We start from the raw sequence: 11155 nt of genomic DNA on the forward strand, positions 1-11155 counted from the left end.
GGAAAACTGTTTGAAACTATAGTAAAGAACAAAATTCTCAGACACATAGATGAACATAATTTGTTGGGGAATAGTCAACATAGTTTTTGTAAAGGGAAATCATGCCTCACCAATCTACTAGAATTCTTTGAGGAGGTCAACAAGCATGTGGACAAGGGGGATCTGGTGGATATAGTGTATTTAGATTTTCAGAAAGCCTTTGACAAGGTCCCTCACCAAAGGCTCTTAAGCAAAGTAAGCAGTCATGGGATAAGAGGGAAAGTTCTCTCATGGATTGGTAACTGGTTAAAATATAGGAGACAAAGGGTAGAAATAAATGGTCAGTTTTCAGAATGGAGAGAGGTAAATAGTGGTGTCCCCCAGGGATCTGTTCTGGGCCCAGTCCTATTCAACATATTCATAAATGATCTGGAAAAAGGGGTAAACAGTGAGGTGGCAAAATTTGCAGATGATACAAAACTACTCAAGATAGTTAAGACTGCGAAGAGCTACAAAAGGATCTCTCAAAACTGGGTGACTGGGCAACAAAATGGCAAATGAAATTAAATGTTGATAAATGTAAATTAATGCACATTGGAAAACATAATCCCAACTATACATCTAAAATGATGGGATCTAAATTAGCTGTTACCACTCAAGAAAGATATCTTGGAGTCATTGTGGATAGTTCTCTGAAAACATCCACTCGGTGTGCAGCGGCAGTTAAAAAAGCGAACAGAATGTAGGGAATCATTAAGAAAGGGATGGATAATAAGACAGAAAATATCATATTGCCTCTATATAAATCCATGGTACACCCACATCTTGAATACTGTGTGCAGATGTAGTCACCCCATCTCAAAAAAGATACATTTGACTTGGAAAAGGTTCAGAAAAGGGCAACAAAAATTATTAGGGGTATGGAACGGCTGCCGTCTGAGGAGAGTTTAATAAGACTGGGACTTTTCAGCTTGGAAAAGAGACAACTAAGGGGAGATATGATAGAGGTCTATAAAATCATGACTGGGGTGGAGAAAGTAAATAAGGAAGTGTTATTCACTCCTTCTCATAACAGAAGAACTAGGGGCCACTAAATGAAATTAATAGGCAGCACGTTTAAAACAAACAAAAGGAAGTATTTTTTCACACAACGCATAGTCAACTTGTGGAATTCCTTGCCAGAGGATGTTGTGAAGGCCAAGACTATAACAGGGTTCAAAAAAGAACTGGATAAATTCATGGAGGATAGGTCAATCAATGGCTATTAGCCAGGATGGGCAGGGATGATATCCCTAGCCTTTGTTTGCCAGAAGCTGGGAACTAGCGACAGGGGATGGATCACTTGATGATTACCTGTTCTGTTCATTCCCTCTAGAGCACCTGGCATTGGCCACTGTTGGAAGACAGGATACTGGGCTAGACGGACCTTTGGTCTGACCCAGTATGGCTGTTCTTATGTTCATGAAATTGAGAAGCAAGATTATGTGCGTTAGTGTCCATATTGTATTGAAGTTGCCAGTTTAGAAAGTTAAAGCAGCATATTCAGCCAAACTGTGCAGTCCACTGTGACGAATTAAACCTTCTGGACTTTGCCTGTTTCAATGCTGCTTCTCAATCCATGCTTTTATGTACAAGTATCAATCAATTAATCAGTTGCTAATTAAAGTACTTGAAGGAAAACTCAGAGGGCTTGATCCTTCACTATACTGAGCATCCGCCACATGCAGCTAAGTGCCCTCAGCTGCCATTGGGTGGGAGTTGGGATGCAGAACTTTGCAGATGCAAACATTCACTTTTTCTGACTCCCAACTGCTTGCTAAACAATGGTTAAAATCTGAAATAAGAGTCTCAGAAATGAAGGTGAATTAAATTAACCTAAAAAAACCCAGAATGTGAACCACTATGGGGAGGCGCAATTGTTCAGGGGTGAACTATCAGGACCCCACAGAATAATTATTTTTGAAACAATATCACTACGCATGATTATTTAGTCACGGTTGTGTAAACTTTTCTGGGCCTGATTCTGGTTTACACTAAGGTTCCTTGACACAACTCTGGCATTTGTGTTCTTTTTGCTCTGGCAGTGTAAAGGCAGTGTTCGTGTGGTTATAAGTGTAATTCTAAGGACCTTCGTGTAAAGGGCAACCAGGCCCTTCTCACTTTAGGTTTCACTAGTTTACTTTGCTGTTACAAACAGCGATAGCTTTATATTTACACTGACAATAAAAACAAAAGAAATGGCCAGTTTGGCCAGGGCCAGATTTCAAGGGGCTTTTGACACACTACAGCGCTCAAGTCATGGTGAGAGCTCCCACTGTAATTTGCTTCCAAATTTCATACCTCAGACAAAATGATACTGAGCTGGCTAGTGTAAACGTGTATCGCCTCTGACTACAGGACAGAACTGGACCTGCATATCATAAGCCCTATGCAGCTACTAGCTAATGGATAATCTCCTATAGCTCCAATGACCGGGCCTTTGCTTTTGGAGCACGCAGATCAGATGTGAGTTTTAGCCTTACTGTCGCAGTGAAGTTCTGAGGAGCCATGACATGTAGGAGAGTCAACCCTGAAGTTATAAATGGCCACGGATTGGTTACAGCATCTGCTGTAGGGCTACCTGTGTTCCAAGCAAGACTGCTATGCTATTTGAATGCTTAGATTGTGTAAATAAAGTTACATTTCTTTGATGGGTATGTCATTGTGTTTGGTCTGTCTTGCAATATTCCTAGGGAGGCCAGACTGCCTTAATATTAGGTGTCAGCCATGACAGGGGAGATATGGTGAAAGCCTTGTTGTCTTGCAAGGCTGACATAAACCAGCAGGATGATAATGGAACATCAGCATTGATGGTTGCCTGTCAGCATGGCAATGCTGAGATTGCGAAGCTTCTTCTGGCTCACCCTGGTTGTAACACTACATTAACGGACAAGGTAAGGGAAACAGGTGGTTGCAGCATGTACTGTAAAAAAAAATAGACATATTCAGACAGTCACTGCCAGGAGCCAATTAGTGAATATTTAAAGAAACCATATGGCTTTCTTGCCTTAGAACTGGAGCAGACACTAGACACCTCCTGGAAACCAAAGTATCTCCCTTATCAAACATGTTAGTGAGTGGGCTTTGGCTCTGTGCCTTGCCTGTCTCACAAATAAAAGGGACTGGATCAGTTTAAGGATTTGGAGGATGAGTAACCCGCGTTTTAACTCAATTTTCAATTCCAAGCCAAGCTGCACAATTGCATACTTAGAAGTGCAATGAAACGTGCCCTACCAGACAAGCTACTGCCTTCATAGACTACCTCCGAAGTATCCCCAAATGTACTAACTACAGTTGTACTCCAGCATCTGTAGGAGGTCATTTCCATTAAGCAAAAAAACCTTTTTTCAGTTTATTGAGCATTCGCTTAAGACAGGGGTCACGGTACAATACAGTGAACATGTATGTTCAACACTACTGAACTACAGCAGCATCCTGTGCTGGAGTTTTGGTAGATGAAAGAGCGTGAGAGAGAGAGAGAATGATTCCAGCATAGGCCTTTATCTCTTTAAAATACCATAATAAGTAACACCTGGGTTGCGCGCATGCAACATGGAGCTCAAGATGTTTCCTATTTTGTACATGTTCAGTACGCCTGGATACAGCCCTTTGCATTCGTCACTGTGGGTTACAGACAACAAGCGGGTTACAAATGATAATACATGCCCCATTGGCATATACCAGATAATTAGAAGTGTAAAAACATCTTGAAAATAATGAGGAAGATTCACTCTGGCTTAGAGCTTTATTCCAGCATTATGATGCACTGCTCAAACCACAGAAAAATATTATGTTAATAGACCACAGCTTCATTATAACCATATAGTTTTATGTAAAAACCTGGCACATAATCAAATGTTGTCCAATTCTCCACTTGACAGGGCCATTGAAAGAACTGCACCTATCAGAATCAACTAACTGAGTGTACCCACCATTTAATTACAGGGGGTCACAACTGAAAAATTCATTTCCTTCCTCAGAATGCTGACGTGCCATTTGTAACAGCCAATGAGAGAGCTTTCCTTTTATAAGGTTCCAGTCCCCGCACACCCCCAGTCTCCTCAGTGACTTCAAATCCCTCATCAGGTGATCCATTGCTTGGTTACAAACTCACCTAGCTGAACTGGTTCCTCAGGCAGCAGCTAGGTCATTGTCTTGTGGTGCATGTATTTGAATGGGAGACCATCTAAGTAAATGACCCTGGATTGTTAACCTTCTGCTAGCTGCAAGAATTTCTCATGACACCTCCCTGGAAGTCTTAGCAGAAGATGGAGGGTAAAAGGCAAAAGTGTAGGCAATCAAAATGGCACTCACAAAACAAAATGAAGTTTGTAATCTGATATAGGAACATACCGTTGGGTGACCAGATAGCAAGTGTGAAAAATCAGGACGGGGGTGGGGGGTAATAGGTGCCTATATAAGAAAAAGCGCCAAAAATCAGGACATCTGGTCACCCTAACATACAGACATACATTAGTCCCTCACAATCTTCCATGACGTACCACAGCCAGGGACTCCCATGTTGCACCACTTCTCCTCTCCACGCAGGTAGACTGTTATTTATCATGGGAGGTGTAGTCCATCCAAGGAGCCCAGCCAACAGAGAAGAATTGGAGCTTGAATCACCTGAACTACAACTCCCATAAGGCATGAGAGCAGTATTTTCAAATAAAAATATTTCAGTTCTCAGCCAGAATATTTTGGTGTTCAAATTTCTGCCCAAAATGAACACTTCCCATTAAAAACTCTCTACTTTTTTGATCAGCTCTAATATTTAGGCATTGTGGCCTGATTCTTTGGGGCCCCGAGTACTCTCAATTCCTATTGATGTCAATGGGTGGGTGTTGAGTACCTCTGAATGATCTTCTCAGCTCCAGCGGAAAGAACCACTGCATTATGAACATGTCAAAAAATCACAATGAGGAAATATTTATGCACAGCACACCTACAGACACTAAGGGGTACATTTTTAATAGAGAATAGGTCACACCTTGCTTTTTTAGAGGTGAAATATTCAGCTGAGATTTTGAACCAACACAATGCATTGCTGCTGCAGAGTGGCTGCAGTTCTAACTACCTGATGTGCACCTGCAGCCAAGTTAGAGGTACAAATACACAGATTACTCTTATGGGTGCAAAAATATGGGTACAAATTTTGTAGGTGCAAGTTGCACCCATAAACAGGAAGCCAACCTTGTTGAAATTTTTGCCAAGATGTATTTAAACCTGTTAATAATATATAGGGTGAAACCCTGGCTCAACTGAAGTCAATGGGAGTTTTTCCATTAATCCCTTAAATAGGCTAGCACGTAGCATGCCATTTAGTACGAATGTCCAGACAGCAGTCACCAAGACAGGAAGTGATTTGAAAAATACATCAGGGCCCAGTTCTGCCCTTTGGATACACTGATTTAAATGACTGAGAGTTGCACCAATGCATCTGAAAGGCAGAAGTGAGCTCTTAGGATCTTGACAAGAGAGAGCCTTGCAACGAAAGCCCTATCAGCAATATATATCAAATTGTCCAAGTCCTCCCTTTTCACCCCTCATAAATTGGATAGATCATCTGGCTGGAAAGGAAACTACTGCCTTGGCAAAGATCACATTAGCACATTTAAAAATCTCATTTCAGCCTTGGGAGTATAGTCTTCAGTAGCAGCACAATATGTGAATCACTATCTTATTTAGTTAAGGAAGATTTGAAAACCCCATTGAGTGAATAACTGGCAGTTAATTCCTGGGCAGAAATTATTATTTACAGCTTGTGTACATCATAATCTCACCTGGACATCTGGCAATGTGAAAACCACTGAAACAACAGTAGAGGAAATTTTCGTAGAAAAAAGAAGACCATTTGAGGCAATAACTTAGCTTCCTCCATGCCTGTGGAATCGAGAAGATTACAGATTTGTATCTGCTTCTTTCCCTCTGTTTAACGCAATTAATTAGACAGCAGATTGTGCTGGTGAGGGATAAAGATGTGCTGCACTATAATGTTACTTGAAGGTTTTAATCTGAAAGGTGACTGTTGATGCGAAACTAGTCACCTGCTGAAGACCCCAAATCAATCCAAATCCATCACAAAGCTGCTTTTTTGTACCAGGTGCCTTGCTATCATATTTCTCATGTGAAACACCAAAGAAGCATTGCTTATACATTTACAGCTTTCGGTACTGTGACAAGGACTGAACAATGTTATTTACATAAACACAATTAAATGTTTAATAGCCAGACCAGTTGCAAGCTGGCAGCACACCACACTGCCAACTAACTTGAAGTTTCTGAGGAATTATATACAGTGGCTGTAAGTGTGGAATTTCTCAGTAGTTGTATGCATTGGTTTTGTTCGTGTGTAAGGAGGTGGATCATGCACTGTCTCTTCAACAACCACTGTTGATTATCCAGGATGAATTTCACAGCCTTCAGAGAGAGAGCAGCATTGTTTCAAGATGATGCCAGAGGAGGATGAAAGAGCAGACAAGAACGTACGGGCAGGGCTAGCTATCAGAGATTAGTACAGTAGACTGTATTCAATCTGTGTCTGCACAGTCAGTGGCAATAGGTAGTTTACACATATACACTCAAATGGAGACAAATACAAGCACACTCTAAATAAACAGCAATTTTTTTTATTTTGGACATTATTTAATGGGAAATAGTCATTGCTGACAGCACCCCAAACTGAGCAAGATACTACCATGATGAATTAATTAGAAACAGACTAACTAGACCTAGCAAGATGGCAAAAATTGTCTTATGCTGATAAATCAAGTTGACCAACTTCAGGACGGAGAGCTCAGTGTCATGACTATAAGCTGAACACCAAATATAATGTCTTTTGTTTAATATAAACATACACAAGTGGAGATTGTTATAATCTCTCTCCACAACTCATCTTAATTTTGGGTAGTCAGCTACTGAGATAAAGCAGGTTTCAGAGTGGTAGCCATCTTAGTCTGTATCAGCAAAAACAAAAACAATGAGGAGTACTAGTGGCACCTTAGAGACTAAAAAATTTATTTAGGCATAAGCTTTCATGGGCTAAAACCCACTTCATCAGATGCATGGAGTGTAGGAAGATATATATAACAGTACATGAGAAGATGAGAGTTGCCTTACCAAGTGGGGGGGTGTCGAGACAATTCAATTAAAGTGGGCTATTATCAACAGAACGAAAAATCACTTTTGTAGTGGTAATCAGGGTGGCTCATTTCAAACAGTTGACAAGATGGTGTAAGTAACAGTAGGCAGAAAATTTTTAGTTCTTATAGTGACTCATCCACTTCCAGTCTTTATTCAGGCCTAATTTGACGATGTCCAGTTTGCAAATTAATTCCAGTTCTGCAGTTTCTCGGAGTCTGTTTTTGAATGTTTGTTGTTGAAGAATTGCCACTTTTAAGTCTGTTATTGAGTGTCCAGGGAGGTTGAAGTGTTCTCCGACTGGTTTTTGAACGTTATAATTCTTGACGTCCGATTTGTGTCTATTTATTCTTTTGCGGAGAGACTGTCTGGTTTGGCCAATGTACATAGCAGCTGCTCTGGTAACTAAGATTGGCAGCCTGCTAAATACTGTGATCAGAGACTATGTTCAGATTCACATACATCTCCTTACAGTCGATGCTTTTCTCAGGAAAACAGACAAAAGGGGGAAACATCTGGCATTTGAATACTATTTTCTCCTTCCTCGGAAGCATCAGGAATGACCACGTCTGGAGATGGGACATTGGGCAGGGAGGGCCAGGGCTCTGAGGTGGCTCCGAGCATTCTCTCTCTCTCAGGTAGTTGGCTGGCTGGTTCTTGCTCACATGCTCAGGGCCTAACTGTTCGCCATATATGGGGTCAGGAAGGAATTTTCCCCAGGTCAGATTGGCAGTCACCATGGTTTTATTTTTTGCCTTCTTTTGCTACATGTGGGTGTGGGTCGCTTGCCAGGATTATTTGAGTATATCTCATTGAATCATTTCTCTGTCATTGCTGGGGCCTTGAGCACTTGTCCTCTTCAGTCCCTCCTACTCTCTGCCTGTGGCACATAATAGGCTGGTATCCTGTGGGCTGTAATGCTTTGGTCTCATTTTAGTTGTTGGGTTTAGTGTGTGGGTCCTGGGTGGTGTTGGTGGCCTGTGATATATAGGAGGCCAAACTAGATGATTTAGTGATCCTTCTGGCCTTGGACTATATGACTCTATGAAGGATTAGGCCATTTTGACGTTATGGGCAATTTTGTCACTGTAATGCATGCAACCACTTTTCCCATTAGTAGAACTGGCACATGCAATTCTCCACATTCAACACTGACATTAACCCTTAGCTGTCCAATAAGATTTTTATTTGAAAGATTTGCATAGTAAATTCATTTTCTTTTTTTCCCATGTAGAGTGGTAATTCTGCTCTGTCTGTCGCTCTGAAATCTGCCCACATGGAAATTGCAGAGCTCCTCCAAGCCCACATAGAGCAGAGCCGGTCTTTGGCTAAATAAAGGAAATGGAAAATAGCATTTGTCGGAATGGGCAATGGATAACAAAAGGTTCATTCTTTTAACAACTCTGCTTCCAATTTAGATGGAAATGATTGTAGCTGATACTGCTGATTTCTATACTTATTGAGGGAGTGAACTATGTCAACTATTTGCATACATTCCTAATATATAATTCCCCTCATTAAGCCTGCTTTTATAGTTCTAACCTATGCATAGTGCCATAAATGACTCAAATACTGTTTCAGAGAGTTAGATTATTGTATTGCCTTTTATTAACACACTTGATCTTGATCTTAAAACTGAATTCCACTATCTACCCCTCACAGTATAATTTTGTCACGTTGGTGAACAGAAAACAAATGCACATTAGAAAAGCAATACTTACTTTTTTTGTAATTTTAGATAATGGTGTTCTTTTTAATCAACTATTTAAAATGTGTCTCATTTAACTTGCAAGTTTACATCTTACTGTTTATTATTACACCTTCTGTATGTACTAGCAGGCAATGCTTACTCAATATATATAGCAGTAAATACAAGTCAGGTGGATTATATAAAAATATCAAATCCTATTTATGTGTGGTTATGTGCTCAGAAGCAAGAATTAAAATTAATTCTCTAGGAAAATATTTGAGTGTGCCAGATCCAAACACACAGACATTGTTTTTCTTGTATTCAGAATTACCATATGGCTCTCATTTTTTCTAATTAAATTTGACTTAAGCAGGAACCGTGGCCCACTGGCATATACAATATATCATTTATAGGATGCTGAGGTACAATTGTGAAGTATCAGGTTATCCAAACACAGTACAGGAGACAAATTACTTGATCATTGCATAAACCTTCTCTGCAAGGATGGGTTAATACTGTCTGAAAGGTTGCATATTTAAATTCATAGAACCACTTCCGATGATAATAGGTTCCACCCAGAAAGTGCCCTTTGGCCAAACATCTGTTCTTCAGTTTCCAGCATGCTAAACTTTTGGAACCCCCCAAACTGGGCAGATTTAAATCTGTGTAGTAATTTAGCTGCCAGATTTTTCCTGTGTAGTCTGAGTGACCTGCTCAAGGAGAGCTAGGGCTTCTCCTTGAAGTATACAGCCCTTTGGGCCCTGGTGGGAATCCAGCACTGTCTGCAGTGCATATATAAGGCAGATCTTTCCTACATTCCAGTGGTCCAAGCACAGCAATTACAGATCACTCTGCCTTCTTCTTTCAAAGCAGGTACGGTATGTCTCAGAGGTCCTTCCTCTGTGAAAGTCACAGCCAAAGGGTGCCGTCCTGCAGGGTACCGAGAACATCCTGTGAGATACTGAGCATTTTCAACTCCCACTGAATTCAGCATCTCGCAAGAATTACTCAGCACCTAGCAGAATGGGGTCATAAATCCCTATCCCTGCAAACATCTTTCCATTCTCATTAAGACAAAAAATTAACAAGCCTTGTTGTTACATTTCTTCCATTGGAAGAGTCTTTCCATTGACTTCAATGGGCCTGGAATCCGACCCTGATTGTACACAGCCATTCAAATTGTGTGCAGCATGAAGTCAGTGAGACTGGATCCAGTAGCACTTACTACAAATAAAATGTATTGTTTTTCTAACGTCCTCGTTTTTATTTCTAAACAAAACCTAATCCTGGTTTAACTTTTTTGGTTTATGTGTAAGTCACATTATAGCATATTATTAAATCTCATTGGAGTCACCCCATCCTCTTCCCTTGCATTTGCAATGCATATCAAAATCATTTCCAAGACTGATAGCGTGATCCCATTGTCCTCATTCGAACAAAACTCTCAATGGCTTAGGTGGGAGTTTTGTTGAAGTAAGGAAAAGAGGATCCTGTCCTTTGTTCTTTGTCATTATTCAGATGTTTTCACATTGAAATCTACTGTATAATTCTTGTTATTTCTTTCATGGTTCTTAATCAAAAGCAATCTGTATGGTCATCATCCCATACATTTGTCTCTCATTTTACTGTATCCCAAAATGAATTTATCTCCTCTATGTGTGAATAAAAGTCAGATTTTAATTTACCTGCATTTGTTCTTATACCTATTTTCCTTCTCCATTTCTGGGACAGAAAATTAGATCACACATTTTACTAGTGAACTAGTTCTCTTGATAGTAAATGGGGGTGCAGTTATGGTGAAATCACCCATTGCCTCACCACACATTGCAGTCAATGGAAAAATTCTTCTTGACTCCAGTGGGAGTTGAATCAGACCCATGTTTAATAAAGTACAAGGGGGCCTTTTGTGAACCCTTTGTATTTACGTGAGTTTTAGTCTTAATTAGATAGGGAAACTGAATGATATAGGTTACAGAATACAAGGAAAAACCTCTAAGTCTATTATCTCCAACACATTTTAATGGAATGACAAAGTCCCTTTTTAGAGGCAAGTAGGTCTCCAGTGGATATATGAGGAGAAACTTATAAAATGATTAAACAATGCCAGGATTACTAACACAAATCCTGGAATTTGAGAGGTAATCAATACACTACACCAACTCTTCAAGTTTTAAACAAACACAAAATCAATTTAAAAAACAAGCTGAGTTGTCCAAATACCACTAGCAGTTATGCTCCATGAGGCAGACCCATAGCAGCCAAAGCAAAATGAAAGGAGGTTTTCAGAAGCGAAGGTTACAGGAGTAT

At 40.2% G+C, this 11155-nt stretch overlaps 1 protein-coding gene across 1 annotated transcript in view; it reads left to right on the forward strand.

The window, feature by feature from the left end:
• Positions 1-10532, forward strand: part of LOC112115968 (KN motif and ankyrin repeat domain-containing protein 4) — a 54134-nt gene extending 43602 nt beyond the window's left edge. Inside the window, exons 11-12 of the mRNA XM_026655351.1 lie at positions 2712-2912; positions 8393-10532. Of these exons, the coding sequence (XP_026511136.1) occupies positions 2712-2912; positions 8393-8494 (303 nt within the window). The 3' untranslated portion in view covers positions 8495-10532. The remainder of the gene's footprint in view (positions 1-2711; positions 2913-8392) is intronic.
• Positions 10533-11155: the final 623 nt, after the last annotated feature.

This window comes from Terrapene carolina, unplaced genomic scaffold, assembly GCF_002925995.2.
Source record: "Terrapene carolina triunguis isolate 2854851 unplaced genomic scaffold, T_m_triunguis-2.0 Scaffold210, whole genome shotgun sequence".
NCBI lineage: Eukaryota > Metazoa > Chordata > Testudines > Emydidae > Terrapene > Terrapene triunguis.